At 34.5% G+C, this 16,324-nt stretch overlaps 1 protein-coding gene across 2 annotated transcripts in view; it reads right to left on the bottom strand.

Annotated features, from left to right (window-relative positions):
* Window positions 1-16,324, bottom strand: part of FNIP1 (folliculin interacting protein 1) — a 133,256-nt gene that overhangs the window by 33,717 nt on the left and 83,215 nt on the right. For both annotated transcript variants that reach the window (XM_004420231.3, XM_004420232.3), the window contains 3 exons: window positions 13,680-13,815; window positions 11,385-11,586; window positions 7,682-7,767 (listed from right to left, as the gene is read on the bottom strand). In XM_004420231.3, the coding sequence (XP_004420288.1) occupies window positions 7,682-7,767; window positions 11,385-11,586; window positions 13,680-13,815 (424 nt within the window). The remainder of the gene's footprint in view (window positions 1-7,681; window positions 7,768-11,384; window positions 11,587-13,679; window positions 13,816-16,324) is intronic.

Below are 16,324 nucleotides of genomic sequence, written 5' to 3'. Positions count from 1 at the left end.
ATAGACACATAGATCAATGGAACAAAATACAGAGCCCAGAAATAAATCTATGCATATATGGTCAACTAATTTACACAAAGGAGCCAAGAATATACAAGGGAGAAAGGATAGTCTCTTCAATAGATAGTGCTGGGAAAAGTGGACAGCCAAAAGCAAAAGAATGAAACTGGCCCCTACCTCACACCATACACAAAAATCAACTCAAAATGGATTACAGACTGGAACATAAGATCTGAAACCATAAAACTTCTAGAAGAAAACAAAGGGAGTAAGCTCCTTGACACTGGTCTTGGCGATGACTGAAGACATAAAAATCCTTAACATGTAAGCCACTTAACAAAAAAGCATCAAAATATGTGAGGCAAAAACTGACAGAACTGTAGGAAGAAATAGACAAATCCAGTATTATAGTCAGAAACTTCAACACTCCTCTATCAGTAAACCCAACAGGCAGAAAATCAGCAGGGATACAGTTAGGATTTTTTTCCACTTTTACTGAGCTATAATTGACACATAATATTGTATTAATTTAAGATGCAGAACACAATAATTTGATATACGTATATATTGTGAAATGATTACCACAGTAAGTTTGGTTAATATCCACCACTTCACAGAGTTACAGAAAATATTTTTTCTTATAATGAGAACTTTTAAGATCTACTCTTAGCAACTTTAAATATATAATAGAGTATTGTTAACAATAGTCACCATACTATTTTACATCCCCAGAACTTATTTACCTTATAACTGGAAGTTTACATCTTTTTTTTTTTTTGTGAGGAAGATCGGCCCTGAGCTAACATCTGCCAATCCTCCTCTTTTTGCTGAGGAAGACTGGCCCTGGGCTAACATCCGTGCCCATCTTCCTCCACTTTATATGGGATGCCGTCACAGCATGGCTCGCCAAGCAGGGCATCGGTGCCTGCTTGGGATCTGAACCAGCGAACCCCGGGCTGCCGCAGTGGAGCGCATGCACTTAACTGCTTGCGCCACCAGGCCGGCCCCGGAAGTTTGCATCTTTTAGTAAAGGATATAATTGAGCTGAATAGTACCGTCAATCAACTGGATCTAACTGACATTTAGAGAATATTTCAACCAACAATAGCAGAATACACATTCTTCTCAAGTGTACATGGAACCTTCACCAAAAGAAACCACATTCTGGGCCATAAAACACATCTTAACAAATTTAAAATAAATTTACAGAAATCATACCAGTATGCTCTCAGACCACAATGGAATTAAACTAGAAATCAATAACAGAAAGATAGATGAAAAATCCCAACATACTGAGAGATTTAACAACACACTTCTAAATTACACATGTCAAAGAAGAGATTTTAAGAGAAACTAAAAAATACTTTGAACTAAATAAAAATTCAACTTAAAACTTCTGGGATGCAGCAAAAGCAGTGGTAGAAGGAAATTTTAGCAATGAATGCATATACAGTCACACCTCACTTAGCAATGAGGATATCTTCTGAGAAATGCATCGTTAGGCGATTTGACATTGTGTGAACATCATGGAGTGTACTTAGACAAACCTAGACAGTATAGCCAACTACATACATAGGCTACGTGGTACTAATCTTACGGCACTACCATCACATGTATGGTCCATCATTGACTGAAACGTCATATGGCATATGACTATATTAGAAAAGAAGAAAGATCTGAAAGCAATAATCTAAGCTTTAACTTGAGGAAACTGGAGAAAGATGAGCAACATAAAACTAAAGCAAGTAGGAGACATAATAAAATTAGATCAGAAATCACTGAAATTGAAAACAGAAAACCAATAAATTAAAAATAAACACAATTCAAGCTGGTTCTTTGAGAAGATCAATAAAACTGATAAACTTCTCTCCAAATAACCAAGAAATGACACAGATTAGTAATATCAGAAATGAAAGAGGGGTCATTGCTACTGATCTATGGACATTAAAAGGATAATTAAGAATAATATGAACAACTCTATGCCTGCAAATTTGATGATTTATGAAATGGACCAATTCCTTGAAAGATGCAAACTACCAAAACTCACATAAGAAGAAACAGATAACCTGAATAGTCCTGTATCTATTAAAAAAAATAAATCAATAATTAATAACTCTCAGAAAACTAGGAATAAAGGGGAGTTTCTTATAGATAAAAATTATCTATAAGAAACCTACAGTTAATGTCATATATAACGTTGAGAAATCTGAAGCTTTCCCACTATGATCTGGTACAAGGCAAGGATGTCCCTCTTACCCCTGCTTTTTGACATTGTACCAGAAGTCCTTACTAATGCAATAAGGCAAGAAAAGGAAATAAAAGATATAAAGATTGGGAAGGAAGACATAAATCTGTCTTTATTCACAGATGACATGACTGCCTATGTAGAACATCTGAAAGAATCGACAAAAAAAACTCCTGGAATTAATAAGCAATTATAGCAAGGTTGCAGTATATAAGTTTAATATATGAAAGTCAATTGCTTTCTTATATACCAGCAACGAACAGTTGAAATTTGAAATTATAAACACAGTTATCATTTATATTAACACCAGAAATAAACCAAACTGGAAATATTTATGTATAAATCTTTTAAAAATGTACAAGATCTATAGGAAGAAAACTACAAAACTTTGATGAAAGAAATCAAAGATTTAAATAAATGGAGAGGTATTCCATGTTCATGGATAAAAGACTCACAACTGCTAAGATGTCAATTTTTCCCAATATAATCTATAGATTCAGTGCAATCTCAATCAAAATCCCAGCAAGTTATTTTGTGGCTATTAACAAACTGATTCTAAAGTTTATATGGAGAGGCAAAAGACCCAGAATAGCCAACACAACAATGAAGGAGAAGAACAAAGTTGGAGGACTCATATTATCTGACTTCAAGACTTATTACAAAGCTATAGTAATCAAGACTGTGATATTGGTGAAAGAATAGACAAACAGGTCAGTGGAACAGAGAGCCCAGAAACAGACCACCATAAATAAACTCAAATGATATTTGACAAAGGAGCAAAGGCAATAAAATGGAGCAAAGACAGTCTTTTCAACAAATGGTACTAGAACAACTGGACATCCATATGCAAAAATATGAATCTAGAAAAAGACCTTCAGCTTTCACAAAAAAATTAATTCAAAATGGATCATAAACTTAAAAGTAAATGCAAAATTACAAAACTTCTAGAGGATAACACAGGAGAAAATCTAAATGACCCTGTGTTTGGTGATGAGCTTTTAGATATAACACCAAAAGCACTATTCAGGAAACAAAAAAAATTAAGTTGGACTTGATTAAAATTTAAAACTCTGCTCTGTGAAAAATACTGTTAGGAGAATGAAAAGACAAGCCACAGACTAGGATAAAATATTTTCCAAACTCTTCTCTGATAAAGGATTGATATCCAAAATATACAAAAAACCCAAAACTCAACAATAAGAAAACCAACAAGCCCATTTAAAAATGGGCAAAAAACTGAACAGACGCCTCACCCTAAAATATATACAGATAGGTAAATAAATATTTGGAAAGATGCTCACATCATATATTACTAGGAAACTGTAAATTAAAACAATAATGAGACACTGTTACACATCTATTAGAACGGCTGAAGTGAAAAAAAACTGACAATATCAAATTCTGACAAGAATATGGAACAATAGGAACTCTCATTAATCGCTAGTGGGAATGCAAAATGGTATAGTCACTTTAGAAGACAGTTTCTTACAAAGCAAAAGTCTTCCTTGAACATCCAGCAGTCATGCTCCTAGGTATTTACCCAGTTGAGTTGAAAACGTAAGTCCAGACTAAATCCCACACATGAATGTTTTTCTCTAAACATTTTTAGAGAAATCTTTTATAACACTTTAAATATTTCATAACAATAAACATGAACTTTATTCATAATCACCAAAAACTGCAAGCAATCAAGATGTCCTTCAATAGTTGAATGGATTAAAAAACCTGCAGTACATCCACACAATGGAATATTATTCAGTGATTTTTTAAAAATAAATGAGCCATATGCCACAAAAAGACACAGAAGACTCTTCAACGCATATTGCTGAATCAAGAAACACAGTCTGAAAAGGCTACATACTATATGATTCCAAGTATATGACATTCTGGAGTAGGCAAAACTATAGAGAGAGACAGTAAAGAGATCAGTGGCCAATGGTTGCCAGGGGTTTGGTGGGAAGGGAGAATAATGAATATGTGAAACAATATGTGATTTTTAGGGTGGTGAAACTATTCTGTCTGATACTCTAACGGTGAATACACGACATTATGTATTTGTCAAAACCCATAGAATTGTACAACACAAAGAGTGGAATTTAATGTAGACTATGGACTTGAGCTAATAATAACGTATCAATATTGGTTCATTAACTGTAACAAATATAACACACTAACGCAATATGGTAATAATTTGAGAAACCATGGGGAGCCAAATAAAATGTGTGCTGGCTGAAGGAGTTCTGTCACCTGAAATTAATCTAGTCTCAATAACTTCATTCAACATTGAGAAAATACAAAAACCCTTATCTTGAGCCTAATGTGGCCCTTTTTTTCTTAAACTGTAGAACACTTACTAAAATATCAAATCAACTGAAAGGGAATTTATCTAATGCAAGGCTAAACTATTAACATCTGGTTTAAGCAATTCAGTATGATTTACCTCTTGAATCAAACAATACACCTTAAAGAAATTCTCATCTTAAGCAAATACCCTGACATTAAAATTATTTATATCATCTTATGTTCATAAAACCATCAAATTTTGTGCTTTAACATAAAAGCTTTTAGAAAAATACAAAGAGGGCTACATTAGTTGAGAAGTTATGAAGATAAAGTACACAGCACATCAGTCAAAGTCAGCTCATTAAATTTGCTCTAAATTCCCTCTTGAAATGTCCCTTATTTCCCCTATACTCCATCCATAAGAAACATTTATATAATGTCTTGATTTAATCATGAATGGTACTTGAAAATGTAGTAATGTGAACTCTTAAGGTGTAGGTATGAACAAATAAAATTATGAATAACTTTGTATATAATTCATATATAAAGAGTGAAGATGCCAATGAATTAAAGAAATATATTGATTAATTTGTATTACTGAATTAGTGTTTAGTGTCTATGGTTTCAGTGCTGCAAGATGAAAAAGTTCTAGAGATTTGTTACACAATGTGAATATACTTAATCCTACTGAACTGTACACTTAAAAATGGTTAAATTTAATGTTAGGTGGTTTTTTAACCACAATAAAAATTTAAAGAAAAATACTGTATTATTTATTAGCATGCTTCATTTGATAACTTAGGAAAGGCCTAAAATTAGTATGTTAACATAAATATATGGCGGAAACATCAGCTCTAATTCTATTTTTTTTTTTTTTTGTGAGGAGGACCAGCCCTGAGCTAACATCCAATGCCAATCCTCCTCTTTTTTGCTGAGGAAGACTGGTCCTGGGCTAACATCCGCGCCCATCTTCCTCTACTTTATATGGGACGCCGCCACAGCATGGCCTGACAAGCGGTGCGTCGGGATCTGAACCAGCAAACCCCAGGCAGCCGCAGCGGAGTGTATGCACCTAACCGCTTGCGCCACCAGGCCGGCCCCTCTAATATAACTTTTACCTGTGCAAATTATTTCACTCCAAAACAAAAAAAGTTTTATATAGGCTGAAATTTAATTCTCTGTGTTTCTCTCTACATTTCTCCTAACCACTGAGTTTACTGCACAAAAAAGTAAGTTTATAAACACTTTTAATGTTTTTTATCCTAAAAATTATGGTGAATAAAATATGAATGAGTAGAAAATTTTCTCCTTCTCAATAATCAAGTCCAGTAGATGATTATTAAACAACAGCCATGAAGTAAAGTTTTTCAATTTAAATAAATTAAAAACATGATAAAATATTCTATTAGTTTAGGTTATTTTTACTATTCAATTTTTATTTAATGTTATCTGTAATTCCATTTCAAAAATTATACAGAACTCTTCTATAATACATAACTTTTATTTAGGGAAATAAGTTATTTTATCATAAATTCAAAGTTCCTAGAACACTGCTCAGGCAATGAAGTCTCTTCTTTTGAGAGAAGTTAAAAAAAAGGACACCAGTGTTGCTTTCACTGTGGTTTACTTTAACACAGTATGAGAAAAATGAAGGAAAAAAAAGGAGCAAAGTTGAAAACAAACATGGGTTTTCTCTTATTGTCAAATTTAAATACACCACTTCTTAGTCATCCGCATTAAAAAAAGGTGTATATATGACATGCCTACAGTTTCACCATAGGAATCCTGCAATATCACAAGCTAAAACAGGTTCTCACTTCAAATGTAAGAGTACATTTAAACAAACAATCCAGAAGATCTCTGCTCCAATAAGGGACCACACAGTCATCAATGAACAAATACGCGGTCAGTTTTTCTAAAAGTAAGGTACATGGACTACTGGTGATAATAAACCTTAGGTGGTACCAAGATACATATTTCTAATTTTAATTATTATGCATTCATTTTTATAGCTTGCGTATTATGGCAAGGGATATTGATTCCCCACTTAGAATAACGATGCATGATGTTTCAAATGAAATACATACATTTAGGTATAAAAGGGGATCAATTTAAAGAGAAACATTGAATTAAAACAGCATAGATGATATGAAGATTTGGCAAAATTGTGAGCATGAGACATGAATAACTAAAGTTTGAGAAGCACTGCTGTAGGTTATACCTATCATAGAAAATAGTAGTGTTATTAATGTCAGGCATTCTGCTAAGTCCTTTACAGACATTATCTCATTTTATCCTTACAACAATCTATTAGATTATTACTAATTGAATTACGGAGTTTAAACTAGAAAACTAAGTGCCGAAAATGCTAATGAACCTGCCCAAGGTCAGCAGGGGTAGTAAAAGGCAGAGCCAGGGTTAGAACACAGGTCTGTCTGTCAGATACTAAAGTCTGAGTTCTCGCCCTATGGGATATACTATCTCTTCAATCTAAAGGAGGAAAGACTGAGAGGATTGAGTAGATCTGAACTGAATCTCTTTGAGAGAGACACATCAGTCACTTAGTGTGATTCCCAACATAAGTTCATATGCAATATGTTTGCCTGGCATAATTAGAGCGCAGTTACAGCAGCTGTTGAGCTCCAGGCACAAGCTTTGTTTGTACCAGAACACACTGGCAGAAGAAAGACTATTCGCTGTGCCATATCTAGAGAAAGGATCAAGCAACAGAATTATTAGGAACATCAAGTTCATATTCCCTATTTCCATGTATCTTTGTATTCCATATATGCAAGAACATCTGATTACTATCACTGGTTAAATAACACTTACCAGTCCTTACATCTAGGAGTCCAAGACAGGACAAGCACATTTCTGCTGGAACAAGAGTCTCTTCTGCTCATATTTGTTTGTCTAATGGTCCAATACCAAAAGCCATACCACTGATGGCTCCCAAATGTGCTTCAATTCCACGTACATTTGATACTTAATAATGTAGGAGCTGATGGCCTACTGAATTACACTCTTATTTGAGTATGGGACGAAGAAATATAAAGAATTAAATTTTATTAGAATAAGTTAAAGAAAATAAAGAAATCTTCCTGTGTACACTGCAAAACAACTCAATATTATGAAAAGCTGGAGAATATGTACCTGAATTCATTTAGGGCATCAACTATTCGATTATATGCCAAACTCCTCTGACTGGCATCAGCTGATCTCCGGCTCATTTTCATAGCCTTGAAAGCAATCAAATAGTTAATTCTTATATTGATCATGGGCAAAATATGAAAAAAAAAGTGAAAGACAAAGTCACATATTTCCACAACACTCTTACCACCATTCTTATCTAGAAAGATACAAAGAGGCACACATATTGGAGTGGCTTTCTTCTTTGCGACTTGGGTCATTAACGATTATAACAAAATTCAAATTTTTCAAATGTTAAATCTCTTATTGTAACTGTCAAACCACAGAGTGTTAACACACAAAGAAACTGATGTTGACAGTTTCTGGATTACATAAAACTACGTTTTTCCCCCCAAACACAACAAGACACAATGATAACCCAGTAACAACAGCTCATGGTTTTCTCTAATATTTCACAGATAATGGTTCTGTTAAGTAAATCTTTTATTTAAAATCTAAAATATAAAGATTCTATTGAAAGATATCTCAAGTTATTAGTAATATTTGCTTCCTTAAAAATATAGTTAGCCAAGGTCGAGAAGCCTTGCTTTAGGCAGCCAAAAAGGGGATCAGGATTAGGATATGGCTGCCAAAAAAAAATTTGTAATTTTTAAGACTTTTTCAAAGAGAATGGACTTCTACATTACTTATGTAATTACCAATTATTAAAAAAAAAATTTTTTTAACTTCTATTTAAGGGAAGGTCATACTACTTCAGGCCAGAAATTATGTTCACATACATCCAAAAGCTTCACAGGGTAAAAGTGAAACTTTACGTTTTTACAAACTTTTGAGAGACTCTCAATTTATAAAGAAGTGAATATTCCCTAGCTAGAATTGAGCAGTATTCTTTTTTAAATTTAAAAGCAATAAAATTTTTAAATTACATTATAGATCTCAAAAGGCAGCAAAGACTTCAAAATAATTTCCAAGGTTCCCAGAAAAAAAATCCATGGCTTTTCATTAAAAAAAATAAATAAATGATAGTTTGGAAAACAGCCCTAGAATATAACTTCTTTGGACAGTCCAGTGTTTACTATATCATTAACAACTATAGAACTTCTAAAATTAAGCTCTATTCATTTATATAAAAGTATTCATTCATTCAGCTTTATCTTTAATAGGAAATGAGGATGTTAAACTTGAACAAATATACAGACAACTGTAAGTACTGCAATGTATACTTCAGTTTATAGAATGGTCAAAGCATTAAAACATTTAAAAAGTAATCTTTAATGAGTTCTATAGTGCCTGAATATTTTAAGTTTTACACAAGCTTTAAACATTTTTCCCAGTAACTCAAAATGTCAGTTCAGCCATAGCTAAATATTGTGTGTACTGACTTGGGCAACAAACTACAAAAACGGACAGCAGCCAACTGAAGAAAACGTCACCAGTATCTAACTTCTGAAAAAGTAAGTGAAACTGGCCTTTATTCATTTGTTCAGTAAACAAGTATTGCTAACGATCTACTTGTCTTTGATAGAATTAATGTAAGTAACATCAGTGTCTTCTATAGAGGCAGATGATGCTCAGTCACTACTGAGTTACTGAAATGCATCCTCTGCTTTCTAGACCATTCCAATTGGTCTTCTTATCTCTAGCTTCTTATTCTAGTCTCTTTTAAACACACTGCTAAATTAATCTTCCTAAAGCACAATTTAGTGACAGTCTCAAAAACAAAGTTAAATCTTCTTGCAAGCACTCTAGATTCTTTGTGATCTGGTCCCCATTAACTCTGTCAGCCTTACCACTCACTATTCCTCTTTGTATCCTTTCCCCTCTGTATACCGTCACAGGGATTAAGAACTTTAGTTATACTCACTGACTCATTAGTTTGACTTCTGGGAATCTCTTCTAAAAAATAATCTGGAAAATTCACCAAGATGTTAACTATAATATAGCTATAATTCTGAAAAAGTAGAAATGGCCGAATCGAAAAAGCATTACTTCCACTGAGGAAAGCCACTAAAACATATTTAAGAACAATTTATAATGACATGAGAAATGTATATGTTACAATGCTGAGTTTTTTAAAATAGGCACAAAATTAAAACAATATGGAGGCAGCACAATCCCAACCAAGGAGAAGTACAACATGCACAGAAAAGGCCTGGATGGCAAAGCTTTATGTCTTAAAAATCCTACACATCCTTTAAGATGCAGTCCAAATGAAACATCTTCCCAAGAGGAAGTCATTTTTCTTTCCCATGAACTCCTAAAAAACTTGCTTGTCGTTCTTTTTTACTTACCTTTATGTCTCATCTTGTATTCACAATTCTCTTACTTTACATAAATTCATTATATACACTATCAGCAGCATTTGACACAATTTATCACTCCTACCTTCTTAAAACACTCTCTTCACTTGGCTCCCCCAAAAAAGTACTCTTGTTTTTCCTCCAACTTGAATGGCCAAAACTCAGTCTCCTCTGTTGGTTCCTTCTCAACTCCTCAAATTTTAACTATTGACATACTCCACAAATCAGCCCTAGGATCTCCTCTCCTCTCTTCTCTCCCTCAATCAATTTCATGGCTTTAAACACCATCTATACACTGGTGACTGTCCAGCCTGGATCTTTCCTCTAAACTCTAGACTCATATAGCCACTTGCACTGTCCAGGAGGCAACTCAAACTCCTGATCTTCCTCCACCAAACCTGTTCTATCTGTAGTCTTTCCCACTAAGGTATTGGCAACTCCATTCTTCTTACTGTTCAAGTGAAAAATCTCGAGTCAGTCTCTACTGTTCTTTTTCTCGTACACCCCAATTCAGTCCACTAGCTAATCGCATCAGCTCTATTTTCAAAATACATCCAAAACTTAACCACTTCTCACCAATTTCATCACTAAATTGGTTTGAGTATGCACCATCTCTCACCTGGATTATTGCATCAGCATCCTAACTGGTCCCACAACATCCACCTTTGCCCCTAGAAATCTATTCTCCACCAGAATTAAGAGCAATCCTCATAACTGATGTCATTCTTCCACTCAAAATCCTCCAATGGTTTCCCATCTTTCTTAAGAGTAAATGCTAATGTTGTTACAATGGTATCCTATGAGGTCCTACGTGATCTGGTCTTACTTCTAACCCAGCCACTTTGGTCTCCTTACTGTTGCTCAAGCCTCAAGCTCATTCCTAACACAAGGCCTTTGCCCCTGTCTGGAACATTCTTCTCTCAGACAGTTGTAGCTTACTTCCTCCATATGTCTGGACCACATGTCATTTATCAGGAGTCTTCCTGACTAGCCTATAAAAATTAGCAATGGTTCCATCCAGCATTCCTTATAAACCTTTCTCTGTTTTAATTTTCTCCACAGAACTTATTACCATCCAAAATCTTACATATTCATTTTTTTATTTGCTGTCCCATGAGATCAGGAGTGTTGCTTTTTTCCCCATCTTTATCTTCAGTTGCTGAAACAACTTACAGGCCCTCAATTTTTATTTATTGAATGAATGGATAAATGACCTTACATCTGTTATTAGGCAGTAAGCTCCTTAAAAAGAACTGAAATCTATTTTGCATCTCCCAGAGCACTTTGTAGGGCACCTGCACAGCGCTGTTAATTTTTCTGCCAAATAAACATAATGCTTAATCAGGAGAATAAGATTCAAAGGAAAACAAAATCTATAAACAAACCAACAATATGACTGTGCTTACCTGTTCTATTGCACTCTTTAATTTGTTCATGTGGCTTTCAAACAGAGGAAAATGTGAAAAAAAGAATTCATTAAATTTGTTGTTTTCATCTTCATCTTTGGACAATGAAAAGATTACCCCAATTGCAATCTTCTTTTTCCTCACAATTCCTGGGTTAGGGCCACAGCTTTCATCTGACAGATTAAAGCTTTCTTCTACAGACCTTAAAAATAAATGTATTTTTATTTTAAAAATATAAAAATAATTAAATTCACAATTCAATCTCCTTGCTAATTAAAGGTACACAAGCTAAAGTTCCTCTGCTGTTTTATTAAGTAAATCTAAAAATTCATATCAGTTTTATATCTCTTTGAGAATGAATACTGGCTATTCCATCATGCTCTTAATTTTATAAGAAATTTTAATAGAGAGTCAGATTGGGAACATTTTTGTTCAATAAAAAGTCACTAAAAAAGTAGATAATCCCAATTCATAACCGACCTAAAAAAATGCCTGAATTTTAAGGTTTATAATATGAGTCTGATACAATCTGTTCACTGTTCTAAGATCTCCTTGTCTCTCCTTTTGACTCAGGGGTAAAATCAAAGATGAAAGAATAAAGAGAGCGAGGAAAGGAGAAAACAAGAAGATTCATTATCTATAACTGTACTTAACACAGACTAAAAAAAGATCATTCAAGAATAAATTAACTTGCCAAAACAGAAACATGAAAGATTGAAATATCAAAACATGCAATACGTTGGGCCTGTGGCCTAGTGGTTAAGTTTGGTGCACTCTGCTTCAGCGGCCTGGGTTTGGATCCCGGGCACGGATCTACACCACTCATCAGCCATGCTGTGGCGGTGACGCACACACAAAATAGAGGAAGACTGGCACAGACATTAGCTCAGGGCTAATCTTCCTGAGGCAAAAAAAAAAAGGAAGATTGGCAACGGATGTTAGCTCAGAGTGAATCTTCTTCAGCAAAAAACAAAAACAAAAACAAAACCCCCACAAACATGCAGTACATGGATCAAAGACCTAAACAGAAGAGTTAAAACTATAAAACTCTTAGAAGAAAACATGGGGTAAAAGCTCATGACATTGAATTTCACAATGATTTCTTGGATATGACAACAAAGGCACAAGCAACAAAAGAAAAAATAAATTGGACTACACAAAAATTAAAAACTGTTGTGCTTCAAAGGACACTATAAACAGAATGAAAAGACAACCCATGGAACTGGAGAAAATATTTGCAAACCACATATCTGATAAGGGGTTAATATCCAGAATACATAAAGAACTCCTACAACTCAACAACAAAAAAACAAACAACCTAATTAAAAAAGAGGCAAAGCACTTGAATAGATATTTCTCCAAAGAAGACATACACATGGCCCATAAGCACATGAAAACATGTTCAACATCACCAGCCATTACAGAAATGCAAATCAAAACCACAATGAGATACCACCTCACACTTATTAGGATGGCTATTACCGAAAAAACAGAAAACAACTATTGGTGAGGATGTGGAGAAATTAGAACTCTTGTGCATTTCTGGTGGGAATGTAAAATGGTGCAGCCACTGTGGAAAACAGAATGGTAACTCCTCAAAAACTTAAACACAGAATTACCATATGATCTGGCAATTCCACTTCTGGGTGTATACCCAAAAGAACTGAAAGAAGAGACTCGAACAGGTATTTGTACACCCATGTTCATATCAGTATTATTCACTAATAGCTAAAAGGTGGAAGCAACCCAAAGTTCATCAACAGATAAATGGATAAACAAAATGTGGTATACACATAAAATGGAATATTATTCGTCTATAAAAAGGAACAAAATTCTGATACATGCTACAACATGAACTTTAAGCATAAGCTAAGTGACAAAAAAGAACAAATATAGTATGATATGAGCTATCTAGAGTAGTCAAATTCATAGAGACATAAAACAGAAAGGTGGCTGCCAGGGGCTAAGGTGAGGAAGGAATGGTGAATTATTAATTAACAGGTACAGAGTTTCAGTTTGGGGAGATAAAAAAGTTCTGGACATGAATGGTGATGATGGTTGTACAACAATGTGAAGCTACTTAGTGCCACTGAACTCTACACCTAATAATGGTTAAAATGGTAAATTTTATATTATGCATAACTTATCAAAATAAAAAAAGATGTAATACATTTAAAAAGTTTCCAGTTCCAGACTTAAAATGCACAAAACACAAGTCCAGGTTCTAAAAAAAACCTACAAAATTGTGTTTAAGGAACTATTCAATCTTGTTATAAACTGAAAGTTCCAACGTACCATCTGGGAAATACCCCATTCTCCAAACTTGTTGTTTGGCTGCGTCGCCAACGTCGCTGGTAGCTGCTGGCACAACTTCGGGTAAGTGAGGAGTTTGGGGAGGGAAACGGTGTAATAAGCAAGCTGCTGAGAGATGCTGTCAAGTCAGAATAAGAACAAGTATAATGTATAAGTCAATAATCACTAAGCATAAGGAAAAATTCCTTTTTAACAGATTTAAGAATGGTGACTCCAACTTTCCATTTTGCTTCATAGGCCTCTAAAATTTCCATTTAAAATAAATAACATTGTTGGAGCAAGGTCCCAGAAGAGAAAAATCGAATATTAACAGCGTGTTGGCAAGAGACTCTGAGATAATCCCCTTTTGACATCCTTACCCCCACTCCTACACCAGAAGGAAATGCTACTTGGAAACAAAAGTATTATCCTTTTGGCCAAGAGACTGTCCCCTAGCTTAGCTGAATCCTTAGTCCTTAAATTAAAGGAAATATGATATGATTCAACTTTAACGCAGCAGTTGGATTTTAAGAAGAAAAGCTATATTTGAAAATAAGCGTTGGAATGTCACTTAAAGACATCATTTAAAAGTACTCGTGGATTGCTTGTGCACAGGTAGTCAAGCCTCTGAATGCTTGGCCACTTTTAATAAGAGTCATGACTATACTGCCTAAGCTTCAAAAAAGTAAATCCTATAGATTGCTATAGAGCATTCTAAGGGGTGACAGACACATTCCAACAGACAGTGCACGCTCATTATAACTGCTGCAATTCCCTAACTGTGGGAATTTTTTTCTTCCCAAAACCCCTTCTCTGTAATCCAAAAGCTGTTTCTTGCCTGGGTGTCAAAAGCTACAACCCTTTATTTTTCCTTGGGCTAGGGATCCTCTCCTTCTCCCCACTGAATCCGGAGCAGAAAAGACATCAAAGGCTTGTTTTTGTTTAGCAATATTTTAGATTTCCAGCTTCATGATTATATTTTAGATTTCCAGCTTCATGATTATAACCACATACTGAAAATTAAAGTAATCAAAAATAGGGAAGTATTATTATCATCTATAAAAAGGTACATGCCAGATGATACATTATTTGGACATCAGGACTGAAAATTAAGAGACTGTCATTAAGAAGATCTGTTCATTTGAATTTTCTCTGACAAATGTTAAAGGGGAGAGCTTTATATGCCATGCAAACATCTGTGCCACCAGCGAATTAATTCTAAACTACTTTCTTGAAAAGACCGTATTTTATCAATTAGTACTGTAAAACTTTGTAGTCTAAGATTGAGCATGTATAACTAATCTGGGTATGGCTTCAGTGAAAACTCAAATGCTACTCAAAATTTGGAAGAGCTATATTTTACTAAATTCTGGTATTAAAAATACCCCTACTAGAAAAAGAAGAAAATGCACAATTAACTTAAATGGCATATGTGAACTTAATGGCTGAAGAAGACTTACAGATCAATCTAGGCAGGCCTTTCAATTTACAGTTGAAGAATATGAAGTATAGAGACATTAATTTATCACCTCTGAAATCTTGGATAAAATAATGAGAATTAAATTCCTGCCACAGAAGTGAAAACTAAATCTCGATTATACAGAAGCACAGGGCATTAAGAGAAATATACTCTTGATTAATTCCTAAGAACAAAAACAACAAACTCAATTAGAAAAGAAGGGTGAGATTATTTGAAAGATGCAGACTTTTTATATTACAGTAGTGGTTCTCAACTCTACCTGTCCACCAGAATCAGGCACTGAGCTTTTCCTTTGTTTTGTTTCTCAAATATAGATGACTAAACCTTTCTCTAGGCTAAATCAGAGTCTTCGGGAGTAGATTTCAGACACCCGAAAAGATTTTTTGAAACTTGTTATTCTAATGCATACCTGGGATTACAACAGATGCTAAGTGTGGACTTCCTGTCTATACTCAAAACTGAATCATAAACAATTTGGATAGCAGAGTCATACAATGTGACAACACATATGGATAACCACAGTGGATAAAGTTTCTCATACCCAACAATAATTCAAGCCTAAGATTACTCCTCTTTTTGCATACACTGATCTCTGGGCCCTGACAAATACTTTTCCTTTTAACCGGAATGCCCTTCTTCCATGCCTTCGCCTGTGTAACTCCTATTTATTTCTCAAGACATAACTCAAGTATTACCCCTCTGTAAAGCACTACTGGCGCCTTGTCCCTTGTCCAGGCTAAGTTAGGTGCCCTTTCTCTGAACCTCTTTGTACAGGTCTATCACAGAACACATCACACAATGAACTATGACACATGATTTTCCTGACTGTTCTCTCAGTAGACTCTGTGCTCCTTAAGGGTAGAATCTGAGCTTTACTTTTCTTTTTTTTTTTACCCCTAGCATGTTTCAATAAAACTTGCTTAGACAAATTTTGGAAGAGTCCATATTTGAAAGAAATTTGTGTAACACTGGTTCAAAATGCCTAAGCTTCTCTGAACAAGAGACAATCTGACAATTTAAACTCTAGTTAAGAGCAAGCAGATATAAGCAAATCTGTTTTTTCTACTATGCTATCTAAGAAATCTCTTGAGCAATACTTTTTTTCTTGTACTGACTAAGCCTAACCCACTGTGCATTTGTTCAGGCCATGCTCTACCAGGCACATTTA

Source organism: Ceratotherium simum, chromosome 4 (assembly GCF_057802395.1).
Source record: "Ceratotherium simum simum isolate JZ-2026a chromosome 4, ASM5780239v1, whole genome shotgun sequence".
Lineage (NCBI taxonomy): Eukaryota > Metazoa > Chordata > Mammalia > Perissodactyla > Rhinocerotidae > Ceratotherium > Ceratotherium simum.
This window is presented reverse-complemented; position numbering and strand designations above follow the sequence as displayed.